The sequence below is a fragment of the Falco naumanni genome, chromosome 8, assembly GCF_017639655.2.
Source record: "Falco naumanni isolate bFalNau1 chromosome 8, bFalNau1.pat, whole genome shotgun sequence".
Taxonomy (NCBI): Eukaryota; Metazoa; Chordata; class Aves; order Falconiformes; family Falconidae; genus Falco; species Falco naumanni.
This window is the reverse complement of record NC_054061.1, coordinates 63,666,825-63,680,286: the sequence shown is the minus strand read 5'-3', so window position 1 is coordinate 63,680,286 and position 13,462 is coordinate 63,666,825. Positions and strand designations below refer to the sequence as shown.

The following is a 13,462-nucleotide window of genomic DNA, read 5'->3' as shown; positions in this document are numbered from 1 at the left end:
CAGTAGATGATAATCTTGTCACCATGGTTGCTGTCAGAGGCTCCATGTTTGTGTGCGCTTGGAGGACTGCCTGCAGGATAGTATTTCTAGAATAACAAGATGCTTTTCACAAAAGCAACGCTAAATGGCAGAAGCCAAGATGTCCAAATCCAAAAGTCTTCTAAGACAGTAAACACCGGCATGCTTTGGCACCGAACTGGGATAATTTGCCGATGTAAATACAAGCTGCTGAATGCTCAGCCTGTTTGAGAGCTGTGTGGTTGCCTGGTACAGATTTAGCTCAGTGATAGGTGGCCGACCTTTTTGTTTTTAACCCAGCATGTCTGCTCTGAGGAGTATATAGTGTAATTAAGAAGAGGGTCATTTGTTAAACAGGTGGAAAAAAGGAAAGGGGGTGCGAGGAGAGTAGCTGGAGCAAATAGGAAAATCAGGCCTTTAGTTCTTAGGGTGTGGGAAGAAAACTGTGTGTGTTGTGGCAGCCTCAAGGGAAGCGTGAACAGCCATCAGCGACCCCAGCCCTGGGGGAGGGAGGGGGAAGAAGGGGAGGCTTTGAAAACCCACCCGAGAGTTATCTAAAGGATGCTAACCGCAGGAAAAATGGATTTCAGAAAAAACATGGAGAAGATTTTGACATTTACTTTTACCTCAGAATGGCATTTGCAGTATGTGTAGCTGATGCAGAAATTTGTGCATCCCACACTGGGAAATTGACTCCGAGCAATAATCTGCGCTCTTGCTACGTTAGCTTTTGCCTTGAATTTTTAGAAACCTTCCTGCCACATTCTGTTCAAAGTGTAATGCCAAGATTTTGCTGTATCAGAATATTTTTAACTCCCGAGAAGGCTGGTAAAGAAATACAGATAAAAATAAATGGCAGGCAGCAAGGAAGAATCTTCCTCGCAAAGGATGAAAAAGCTGCCTTTGTGGCAGGTTTTGCTATGTTGTGTCTGTGTGCAACCTGCATTTTCACATGGCTCCGTGTAACGAGGCTGTTGTGCCTTTCAGGTGTGGGATCCACAACATGTTCCCTTTACACTTAGCAGCGCTGAATGCTCACTCAGACTGCTGCAGGAAATTGTTGTCGTCGGGTAAGTAAATCCTGGGCTGTCTGTGGAGCTCCAGTAGTGTGTGTGTGTGTCTGCTGCTTACGGTCCCATTATACTGGTTGTTGTGGACTGTTGAAGTGGAAGGCTTCCTGTGCTGTGGGTGTCCGGCTGTGTGGTCTGGTGTGCGGGAGTGCGCGAGGCTTTCCTAACAGCACGCTGGTACTTCCTCCACCCTGTACTGTTCGTGCCTGAAGCTCTGTTCTCCTGGCAGGTTCAGAGAGTTTATATTAATTCCCCAGGAGGAGGGAGGAAATTTAGGACCCTCTTCCAAACGCTAAGAATCGGAGACACTGTTTTGTTTTGGGTTTTTTCCTCCCAAAGGAATAATTCAGGAAATTCTCTCTTTGGGACCTCCACCGGCGCAGGTATTAACATCTCACTGATGATGGTAGAGTTTAGGTAGAGCTGAAGTGTGTTTCTGAATCCGGACAGAGTAGAGGACTTAGGCTGGCCAAGGCTCTGGGAGCATAGCGTCAGCAGAGCAGCCTTAGGATCCTCAGCAGAGCCCGAAGCAGAAGCAGCAGGACACAACCATTTCAAAAGAGGCAGTAATCAGGTGCCAAATCACACAATCTTTTTGTCCAGGGAAGAGTTCCCTCGAATTAAAAAATCACAAAGCAGATCATACGCTTTTTCTAGAAAACTGCTTCATTACTTAACAGGTAAAAACTCCTACAACCTTCCCCCCTGAACTTGCGTCCTGTAGGATGTAAAACAATGTGAAAGATGGTAATTGCACACACCGTTACGTTAAACCTTGGTGTGTTCTGGCCTTGACCGCTAGGTCAGGAAGGAAGAGAGCTTTTTCTCTGAGTGAGCAGAATTAATACTGCCAGGCTTCTATCTTTGGCCTTACACATCTTGGTGAATAATACCCCTCCGTGCTCCTGGAAGGCTTTCCAGCCTGAAAACCACACAGAGTAAAAATGGCCCCATTTCATGTTCAGGCGGACTCTGTGGTTTTTCCTCATTTCTTCATGTTTTCTGTCTTCCTGTCCTCCTCCTGTCGCAGTCCTCTAGATAAATATGTGCCTCATAAATGCCTGTCACATGGTTTTAAATAGGGATGTGGCGCAGAGCTGGATGTGGAAATAGATGCTGGTCGACTTTGCAGCTCTTTTTATAAAGCTGCCAAACTGGAGCAGCTTCTCGCCGTTCCCGTGACAACCTCTTTCTGACTGTAGTTGCTTGCGTTCTGTCTTTTTCCAACTAACTGATTTTTCTGTCTCTGCGATGTTTCTTGTGGTTTAACTAGGACAAAAGTATAGCATAGTGTCCTTGTTTAGTAATGAGCACGTGCTGTCTGCAGGCTTTGAAATAGACACCCCTGATAGTTTTGGAAGAACGTGCCTCCACGCTGCCGCTGCAGGAGGGTGAGTAGCTGCGCCTGTAGCTGTTGTAAGTTATTTTGTGGCGTTGTTGCAGATCTGGTGCCAGCCAACTTAACCGTGCCATCCACAGAGGAATTTATTGCGGTGGAAGGGAAGCAAAGTGGTCTGATGTCAAATCTGGGTCACTTGAGACTGCCTTTTGCCACTGCCCTCATGTAGACGTTGCTTGCAAAGTAAAGGAGACGATCTGATTCCCTCTGCCGCAGAGAGCTGGGTTGTGATTTGAAGCGTGGGTTTCAGGCGTAGGGTAAAATTCTTTATTTTCATGTCCCTGTGAAGATTGCTTCAGCTTGGGGTGGGGGTGTTCTGTACTGACCCAGGCGTGTCTGTTGGCCCCAGCGGTGGCCGAGGGCTGGCAGTCAGCAGGAAATCATCAGTTCCTAGGGCACAGCGAGCGAGGAGGAGCTGCAGCTCCTGGGATGCTGCTGGCAGGGGAGTTATTCCTGGCCTCCACCTTTGGACTGTGTCCTTGTCCTAAAATGCAGCTATGCAAGTGCCCATCAGACTGCAACCCCGGTGTCCAAGTGCAGCTTGTCTCCCTCTTTCCCGTTTTTCAGCCGCAAGTTCAAAAGTTTCTAAAAGAGAAACCAACAAAAACCCAACCCCACACCAAGCAACCAAGCCCCAGCCTCCAAATCAGAAAGTCAGAAGACTTGTTCTCTCAGGGTGATGCATTCCTGCTGAGTGCTGGGAAGCCAGAAATGGAAACAAAAGAAAACTGAAATACATCAATTTAAGTTGTAAATGTAGCATCCAGTTAGTTTAATTTTTTCCAAATAATTGTCAGTGGAGTGCTGTGAAGTTAAACTAGTAAAAGGACAAAACATTTGGCCAGCATTGATTTTTGACTCTTCTGTCGAGTACTTTATGGCTCAGAAAACAGCTGAAATGGAGCTTTGGCTGGAATCCAGCTTCGATTCTCTGTGGTTATAGCAGGCAGAAATGGTCATCCACAGGAAATACTTGGCAGTCTTTCTGGACGTTGCTTTTTCTTCTTGGTGGATCAAAATGTGTATCACAAAGTTTTTGTTATTACAAAAAAAAAAAAAAAAAAAAAAAAGAAATTGATCCAAATACTGGTTTTATTATTCTTATGGTATTACTCTTCTGTATACTTCTGTCATATTAATAGAGGAGGTATGACTGTTGCTTGGATGGAGATTGTTGTAGTATAGCTCAGACACTATCTCTTTGATAAGGCTGCACCCCAAAAAGAGTAATGAAAATAACCTGGAAGTCCTAAAGAGAAGGACAGGCTTCATAAGAAGCAAAAGTGGCTCATGAAAATAAACCATATTTTTCCAATGGTTTACTATAATTGTCATCGCTAACAAGTGTTCTTATTTTTAGTACGTTGTGGTGAGTGTTCTGTAGCTATTTTGCACAATAGTGATTTTGAGTAGGGATGAGCATACACCTACATATTGCATCTAGTCTTTTTTTTTTTTTTTTCCTGGAGCTGGAGCTATACAAAAGGCATTCATTTTTTTCCTGATACATGCCTGTTACTCCCATTGCATTAATGGGAGTTTCATGGGTACTAGGAAAAGAACGTACTTCAAAGGCCTGCTCATCTGATTGTGAACACAGATGATTTATTGCCCCTGTGAATGACAAGGAGTCTTGGAAAGTGCTGTGCTTCTTTATGTCACTTTGTGGCTTGGAGTCATACATTTATTCGCTTGAATTACAAAAGATGTGAGAATTCAGCTGTTCTGTTTTGTATTAAAAATCACCTGGCTTTAAACAAGGTGGAGCAGCAGCTATGACGTGGTGAACGCTTTGAACAGATAAAAAGCAATGGAGCCCAGCTCATCCGCTTAGATACGTGCAGTATTGATATGACAGTCACTTTAAATAGCTATGCTCCTTATTCAACAAAGCACGTAGGGGTGTGCTTAAATCTGTCAACAGTCAACAAAACATAGCAGAATAAACCTACGAGTAACTCTTGTGATTAAATGTCACTACGTGAACAGGATTTGAGCAAAGTGCTTACTGTTGAATGCTTTGCTGAATGGGGGTGGATTTCGTTAAATGTCACCTCTTCATTATTAGACTGGCATTTTATAAGCTGGCAGCAACTTTCTTTTCAGGTTCTCTTATAAAATACCAGTTTGATGTGGGAAGCATTAGAGTACAGCTCCCATTGAAAATCTCCAAGACCACTGACTTCAGATCACATTTACTGTGCTGTCTTTGGAAATTTTTTTTTTCTTCAGCAGAAGAGAAGTTTGAGGTTTTCTAGAAAAAAAGAAATAGTTTTTTAAAGCTTCATTTTCTGTTCGATTGAATTTCATGTTGCAGTTGGCTGTACCCTGGTTTTGCAGGGCAAGTAGTACAAAAATACTTAAGAGTAACTTCTTCCTCCTTGGGGACAGGGAGCAATACAGATGTAAACTTCTGGTTTGTTCATGTTTTGTTTTCTCTACTTCTCTTTCCAGTAATGTTGAATGTATAAAACTCTTGCAAAGCAGTGGAGCAGATTTTAATAAGAAGGACAAATGTGGGAGGTAGGTAAATTATGAAGTTCGTTTAAAAAAAAAAAAAAAAAAAGGCTTCTAGCAGGCAAGGAAGAAAGATCATCTCAGTCTGGAAATCATATGTTGTATGAAAAATGACAGTAAAATAAAGTAGGAGTTTGGCCTTCCCTGCAGAACTCCTGCTGCTGCAGTTATATGCCAGACAGGTGCAGACTTCATTAAATACATGAAAGCCATCCCACCCTCTTGAGTTTTCTGTTTTAAAAATATCACAGGTTTATTTTTTTTTCTTTATTGCTTCTCGTACTGCCTAAATTCTTTACTTTGTGTGCCCAAGACAGCACGTGGGTTATGATGGTAGGATTGCTGCTGTTTGATGTGCTTCCTCGAGGTTTTTCCCCTGCTATGAAGTGTTGCTATGAAGTGTTGCTATGAGAGTTGCTATGCCAGCTAAATGAGATGCTGCAAGGGACACTGTGCTTTGCTCTGCCTCCCAACTGGAAGAAAGTAGTGTGTATCCAGAGCGGCAGCAGAGGCTGTCGCTGGGAATAGGTTGTTTGCAAGACACAGATTGATGATCTGTAACCTATTAGGCTTTGTAGGAGCACCAAAACTTCAAATTAACACAATGTTTTGTTAAATTTCCATAACTTTGCATTTCATCACAGGAACATAAGGCACTGATGCTAACTGCTGGAAATGTGTAGGAATACAGCAATTAAGATTTATCATTATCCTCAGTGATGCGTATTGGAATATGAGGTAACACATTCTCACTTATGTTCCAGGACACCTTTGCACTATGCAGCTGCAAATTGTCATTTCCACTGTATTGAGACACTGGTGACAACAGGAGCCAATATTAATGAAACAGACGACTGGGGACGCACCCCTTTGCACTATGCTGCTGCTTCTGACATGGACCGAAAGTAAGAAAGCCTCTTTGTATTCCTTGTTTGTATTCCTTGTGCCTCGCTAAATTGGTGTCATCTATGATGCTATGTCTTTTGAGCCAAAAAAATGACCCCACCGGCAAAGGCAGATGCATGCATGGCCCCGCACAAAGTTGCCCTGACTAGAAGCCAAATCCCCAGATGATGTGGCAGTTCAGCTCTACAGTTTACCTTTGATGTAACGCACGGTTTTGCAGCCACCCTGTCCTACTGAACTATTTTCAGAACATTTTGTCTTCTGTTTTCCTCTGTGTGGTTTCCTCACAAGGGTAAGCTCAGAGAATTTTCTACTCTGTCAGAAATGATGGAGCAAGAGACAGCACAAGGAGAAGTTTTCCTAGATGGGCTGCAGTGACAGGTAGACATCTGGCCATGCTGACAGCCTGCCTGGAAAAGATGGGACAGATCTACCCATCAGCCTCTCTCCACTGTCAGAGCTGATAAAAATGCTTGCTCTGTCCAAACAGGTTGCTTTTTAGAGACTTCAAAAAGAGGGAGGCTTGGGAAATATCCTTTGCCAGAATGCAGTGCTGTTCTTGTGAGAAAGGGGGAAAACAGCTGCAGAACTTCAAAATCCTGTGGTTAGGGACTTCAGTGTCTAATGCCCAGATAGTTGCATATTTTGGCAATCTCTTCCTTACAACATACAGTGTAAGACAGGTTCAATTATCCTGTTAGTTCTCTCTTAAAAGTGGTAGATATTTATTTTGGGTCATCCCATGTTTCTCCATCTCATTCCTCTAGACACTAAGGAACTGGTGTTTTGGTTTCTTGTGTAGTGAGGTCTGGTGAAAATACATCTGGCTTGTTCCCAGCAGAATACCACCTCAAAGCCACTGCAGGAAAACTTCAGCTTAACTTTGTGGCAGAGGTTGGATGCCATACCAGAACCTTGATAGCTGCTTCAGCATTTGCTGTAATGATACTGATATAAAAAACATCTTCCCTGTCACTCTCAAACCTGAACAGTGCTGGGAGGAAGGAGGCAGCAGGATCTTCAAAGGTGTGTGCTTGGCACTACAGTCAGAGCAGGCTTGTTGGAAGGCTTTCACCACTGACTGTTTCTAATACTGCCTTGGCAGGGTGAGGTGTTGCTCATAGTGTTGAGAATAGTGATTCGGTGTGTGGTTTTCAGCTTTTGGCTCTTTGTAGGTGAAGTTCCTGCATTTAAACAAGCTCTTGGTTAACTTCAGGATGTATCTTTTCCATCACTTAAAAAAAAAAAGCTTGCTTTAGTCACATCCTGAACATTGGCAGGAATATATGGCCTTTATTTGCCCTCATAGTCCAAACCTAAATTGATTCTGCTGTGGTGATGCTGTCTTCTCATTAAATTTTCCAGTTTGAGATGTACTGAAAGAAGCCTTGTTACACAGATGAAATGCTTTTTGCAGTCCACGATTTTACGGGTCTGCATATTTTTTCTTCCCTGCTGAATGGCAAAAAAGTCCCAAGGTCAGACAATCTCAGTCCAAAGAACATTCATAATTATTTAACTTTGGATGTGGACAGTTAATGAGCAGGGAGAAGTCTTGGTGCAGCGAGGTTGCCCTACTGTTTCAGCTGTTCTGGTAATTGTTGCTGCTTATGGTCTTCAGAAAGTGCAATGGCAATGACAGCAACACGTTCGTTAACTAGCTGATGGCGGTTTCTGAGTATCTACTGTTTCTCCATATCATCACTTGCTCTGTTCAGGGGACCTTATTTTGGGATCTCACTGGTTTATGTTTAGCTGAAAGCAGATACAGGTAGGATTTCAGCATAGCATGAGTGCTGTCTATGACCTTACAATGTTAATATTCAGCAGAGTTATTTTATTGATAATGAAGTTTTCTCTGAGTCAGTGGGCATCAGACAGACCCCGGGTTTGTAGAACAACCCGTTATTGGTGGCACCCACAGGAAGAATGTCAGATCTTGGTATTACAAAAGGGAAATTGCATGTTAAAGAAAGAATATACTGTTCTGCATTGTGCAGAATCCAGTCTGGAATTTGCGTGTTGTATTGGGATTGAAATTAGCAAACTGTCCTTCTACAAACCTTTCAAGCTACTGGTCCGTGATGGCAGCGGTTTGTAAATGTGTGCTGTGTTAGCCTTGGTGGTCAAGAAAGATCTTAATCACAAGTTCATGATTATAAGATCAAAAATCATAGTCTTCTGTCTGCCATCCGTCCCGCTGGGAAACAGAGGTGCCAAAACCAATGCGGGTGTGCAGGATTACGAAGGCATGCTGAGCTATTTGAAGAATCTAAAGAACCTGACCAAGAGATCCACGTAGTGTTGCCAAGATATTTCACAGAAAGTGAGGGGAGTCAGCAACCCAGCTAATGCAGATTCAGGATAGACCAATTTAGTACCGGTGATTTAAGTTTCTCTAAATGCTAATTGCTAGAGAAGAACTAGCAGGTTACTGTAGGAAGAAGCAAGCTGTTGTAATCCTGAGTTCCTCTCTGCAAAGGAAACAAAATGCACAACACTGCTGTGGGAGAAGTTTTCTGATGGAAACCAGAATTTTTTGGTTGGTTCTTTTCCCCCCCCCCCCCCCCCCCCCCCCCCCCCCCGGCGTTAACTTGTGGGACAGTAAACCACATGTTGTAGTGGTCTCCATAGGTTGCAAAACTTATTAGCTGCAGACCCATGCAGTATACTCACTTAACTTGTATAATTCTTACTGTTGGCTGGAGGAGGTCAACTCCTTGAAGGGATGGGTGGCAGACTGCATCAAATCACTGGTATGATATTTTGAAAATAAGTTACATTTTTCTGTCCTCTATGCTGAGAAGAAAGAATATTTTAGGTAACTCCCATGAAAATGCTGAAGAACTTGAAAGAGCCAGTGAGATGAAGGAAAAAGAAGCTGCATTGTAAGTTTGGTAAATCAGTAAAGCAGTTAGACCTCATTTCTGGAGAATGCCACTGCTTTTGCTCATTCATTGCTCTGCTAAACACAATGCTTGGCTTTAATGAGGGCTAACCTAAAGAAAAAAGCTCTACTCTCTTCTCTGCGCACATATTCCCTGCTATTTCTCTTCCTGTGCTTGTTGCTTTTTCTTAATTGAAAAGGTACTGCTTCAGTAATTTCATAATTCTTTAGTATCATGCACTGTCTTATTTTAATGCTTTGCACTGAGTATGTTGCAAAAAGAAGTAGCCAACGGTTTCCTCAATGCAGTTACTTGGATTGACATTTTCACCTAGCTGCTTAATGATTTTTTTGTTTTAAAAATCCCCTTTGTCATATGACAACCTTATGTTTGCTACAAAGTACGAGCTATGGGAGAAGGGAGTAATAACAAATTTATGGTTTCTTGCTGGTTTAAAAAAACGTGGCAGGAGCTATAAAAAGCATAAGGGATCCTTCGAAAAACATATGATTTAAAAAAAACAACAAACAAGCCAACAAAGAAGAAAATATGTCTATGTAGCTACCTGCTGGGAAATTGACTCAGTTAAGTCTTTAAGAACAGAGCTGAGTAGCTTTCTTGCAGGCTTTGTAATGGAAAATAATTTTGGTAATCTCGAGTAGGCACAAAAGTTAGATTGGAGATTGTTTTTTACAAAGATGACCTTCAAAGATGAGTGGGGATTTTCTCTTTTAAAAAATGGTGAATGTGAGAAGCTATTGGTGAAAAGAGATTTGAGGTGCTGCTAGAAATACAGAATTAAGTGCCACTTTTCAGTGCCCCTCCCAGCTGCGGTGAGGGATGAGTCTGTTAAATACTGAGAGCTCACATTTACGCTAGTGAATTGTCCACAGGTGTCTAGAGTTCCTTCTGCAGAACGACGCCAATCCATCCATCCAAGACAAAGAGGGGTACAACACTGTGCATTACGCTGCTGCGTATGGGCACCGGCAGTGTCTGGAACTGGTGAGTGCTCGGTTTCGGAAGCCCCTTATCTGCTGATACGTATGCACGGATGCTAGTATTGTGAACTCCCCGGAACGTTACTGTTTGAGTTCTGTGGATGTTCCGAAACCTGTGAAAAAACCTGCAATATGGTACAGTAAACTCAAATATATGCAACCAGATGTATCTTAAAAATATGTTCATCTTGATAATCCAGTTCTTGTTCAGCAAGCTGCTGCTTAAGTGTTGTCTTTGAGTGGAGTTTATGTGCGCTCAAATTAATTTTAACTGTGATCAGAGTATTCCCGGTGTATGTGTATGTGGCAGCAGTAAGGGATAATTCCCAGGGCATGACAGTCTATGTGCCTTGTTAGCTGGCACAGTATCTGACTTGCAAACTGAGAGAGTAAATAGCTTTTATCAGCTGTGTGCCTGCAGTGGCTTTTGGCTTCTGGTGAAATAACAGCAGCGTTGATAAAGTTATCATAATCAAGATGAAGCTTGTATGCCATGTAACTCTTTTTATTGCTGTTGCTTTTTTAATACCCTGAACCTGAATGATTAGAAATTGCATCTCATAAGAAGCCAAAAATTGTTAGCCAAAAATTGGATTTGGGAGATGTATAGTTATGGAATTGTAGAAGTTTCTGACTTGTAAAAATAACTGCCATGAAGATGGGTGTTAACTGAACTGCTTGATATACAGGGTGATCCAAAATGATTGTGTCACATTTGAATAGACTTCACTTTCTCTGAAAGAAAAAAGCTCTAATTAGAAAGTTGTATAGGTATTCATGCTTTAGTAAGAACACTGCGTGCTGTTTAGTGTTTTATGTTGTTTGGTCCGTTCTTCCTCTGTTGAAGAGTCAAAGTGCTTGGTTGTTGGAAAGGAGCTCTGCGCAGCACGTGCAGCTTTTGCACGGCGTGTACCAGCGCTGCCGGTGGTTGCCACCGTAGGAGGAAGGCTGCAGCTGGCCTGCCTCGGGCACACAGCTGGGAGCCTTGGCCTGTAATTACACCAGGGCAGCCCTGGGTCAGAGTTTCAGGTGGGATGTTAAGCCTTTTTAGCTCCCACCTGCGCAAGCACATATATTTAGGACATTTAAAATATCCCTGCTCCTTTGTTGCTTGTGGCAGCAAGTTTGCTCTTTCCTTGTTTGGAGCCTTCTCCGATAGCTGATCTCTCGTGACTCTGCCCGTGGGGATGGAGGGGTCCTCAGCTCAGCCTGCCGCCCCTTCGGAACAAAAGCAAATGCTGGTATTTGAAGGGCACTTATATGGAGTAGCCTCCTCTGTGCCATGTACAAGCCTGCACTTGTATGGCCACAGGAATGTGTACTGCAACGTTACCCATGTCTTATCACCAAATTTTTGCATGACTTGCAGGAGCAGAGACCTCCACAAAAGTATTTTCACTGGGGGATTCTCTTTCAGCCTTCACATCAGTCCCTGTGTGCCGCCATGCACGGAGCAGGCACGGAGCAAGGTCTCTCCTTTCTTTTCCTCATTGCTGTGTGTGTTTTCTGGCAGCGTATCAGTTGCAGACAGTGACCTGCTATCGAGTCCTAGTGTTGCTTAGGCTTGCCAGACAAAAGGAAGAGCTGGAAATGCAGTGCATATCAGAGGTGTTGGGTTTTCTTTTAATTTTGGAGGGTGAAATGCAAACTGTGGACTAGAGACAGCTGTGCAGCAAGTGTTCTATATTTGGACAGAGAAATTCAATGGTTTTCCATTTCAGTCTTCCCATATTTTTCACTATAGCTGCAGTACAGAAACCCAAGGTCAAGCATCGTTTCCAGAGTTACAGTCATACAGCTGTTCTGTGTACACCGGTGAAGGGAAACTGCTATGAATTCGAGCATTTTGTGTGCAAAGGACCACTGCTGCGTACTAGGGTGTCTGCTTGAATGTTTTGTGGGGACCAGGATTTTGTCATTGGTGCTTAGAGGCTGACAAGCATCTCATTTTCTCTGGAGCTCAGCGTACCAGAAAGCATTTGTGCTCAATCTACAGCAGGACCAGGACTCCTCATCCTGGCACCCACTGTCAGAAGAAGGTGATTCTGTTTTGTTTGTGTGAGCAGTTGTCCCTTAGCTCTAGTGAGTTACAGAGTCCTAGGTTTAATAACTTGATGTTTGATAACAGTGACTAACTAACTGATACAGGCACCACCTTCACACTGATTTCTTTGCATTGCTTGGATTTGGGATGGCAAAAGGGCCAAGACCAGTCCTGAGTAGCTGAAAGGTAATTGTGCTGCGGGCATGAAATGGAAATAATCCTCATGCCGAGGTTTATTCACTTATTCCAATGCAAGAGTCCCAGGTGTTAAGCCAACTGTTGTTTGCCGTGCTTCATCTGTCTCGTAAAGTAGCCTGTCACCTGTAGACATCGCAAACCTGTAACGCAATCAAATTGTTTTTGACAGAGTTATGGTTATTTACAGCTCTTCGAAGGCTGTGTCTGAAAGCTGCAATAAGGATGCACGTGGTGCTGATGGAAAGGAGCCTCGCCGTCTCGTGAGGCTGACTGGTGGCTTGGGCACAGTTTGTTGTGCTCTCTGTGGCAGACCTATGACAAGGACTTCGTCACGAACCACGATCTTTATTTCTGGTAGCTGTTAACCACAGCACGCTGACTGGTCTAGTTACTCATAACTGAGTGAAGCATCCAATAAGGATTAACTGCTCCTAGGTGTGACTTTCAGCTAGAGGCCTCTTCTTTGCCACATAGCAGAAGGAGCAGTAAGTCATCAAATGCCATCTTAGTCCTCAAGCATTCCATTTATCTGTTCTGAAATCTAAACCAACGCATCAAGAAAATGAGCAGCAGCGCGTGGCTCGCCCCTCTTCCCTGAGCCGCGCCGGGCGCTCAGCGCCAGTGCAGGCTGTGCCAGCTCCAGCTAAGGCTGCAGGCTGCCTTGGTGCCATGGTCCGTGGAGTAGGTGCACGAGGAGGCAGGTTGTGTCTGAGGGAACTTGGCTGGGTTTATCGCTGTATCCTGGTCATACATTTTTCTTTCAAGTTTTCAGTGCTAATGAAAAGGAAAGTAAGATTCACAATATTTTCAGTTGCTCTTACTCAAGAAAAGTTGGGAGCCCAGCAGCCCTAATTCCTATGTAAATATGTCTGTAGATAGACAGGAAGATTTTTTTATTTTGGTTTCATACATGCAACAGAGATAAATTGATGTCTTTCTTAAAAGTGCTAGCTTTGAACCACTAATCTGTACAGCAGATAATCTCTGACATATGCAATACTTATAAAATATTTCCAATCCCTTGTATCCTGATGAAGAGATTCTCAGGCAGGATTGCTGAAATAAAACCACTATTTTTTGGTGCCAAATTGATTGTTATTTTACTCTTTTATCTTTGGGTAAATATTTTTGGTATATTATTCATAGCTTATAGATGAAAATACCTAACAATTATCTTCCCTAGAACAAGACAGTTCTTTATGGGCATAAAACTGTTAGGGGAAAGAGTTCATATAAAATATGAAGCTTGAATTCTGGTCAAAACTAAGGCAAAGTGAGTGCAACGATAAGCTCGATCTGATGAGGAACGGTTACTAGTATTTCTCTACATGTACCATACCGAACTGCAGCACAATGTTAGGGAATTATTTCAGTGTTCCAGAATATGGCAAGTTTATCAAAGACCTTGTAAGGCTCTTTCT

General features: G+C 43.1%; 1 protein-coding gene across 10 annotated transcripts in view; it reads left to right on the top strand.

Moving 5' to 3' along the window:
* The window catches only part of ANKRD44 (ankyrin repeat domain 44), a 143,945-nt gene that overhangs the window by 97,640 nt on the left and 32,843 nt on the right, over positions 1-13,462 (top strand). For 7 of the 10 annotated variants that reach the window (XR_005829277.1, XM_040603382.1, XM_040603378.1 and 4 more), the window contains exons 11-16: positions 1,006-1,088; positions 2,416-2,479; positions 4,942-5,010; positions 5,769-5,909; positions 8,715-8,798; positions 9,692-9,803. Coding sequence is in view for 9 of the 10 variants with exons in the window: in XM_040603382.1 (XP_040459316.1) it covers positions 1,006-1,088; positions 2,416-2,479; positions 4,942-5,010; positions 5,769-5,909; positions 8,715-8,798; positions 9,692-9,803 (553 nt within the window). In the remaining variant the exon portion in view is untranslated. The remainder of the gene's footprint in view (positions 1-1,005; positions 1,089-2,415; positions 2,480-4,941; positions 5,011-5,768; positions 5,910-8,714; positions 8,799-9,691; positions 9,804-13,462) is intronic. The other 3 variants (XM_040603383.1, XM_040603379.1, XM_040603381.1) reach the window with 2 other exon arrangements.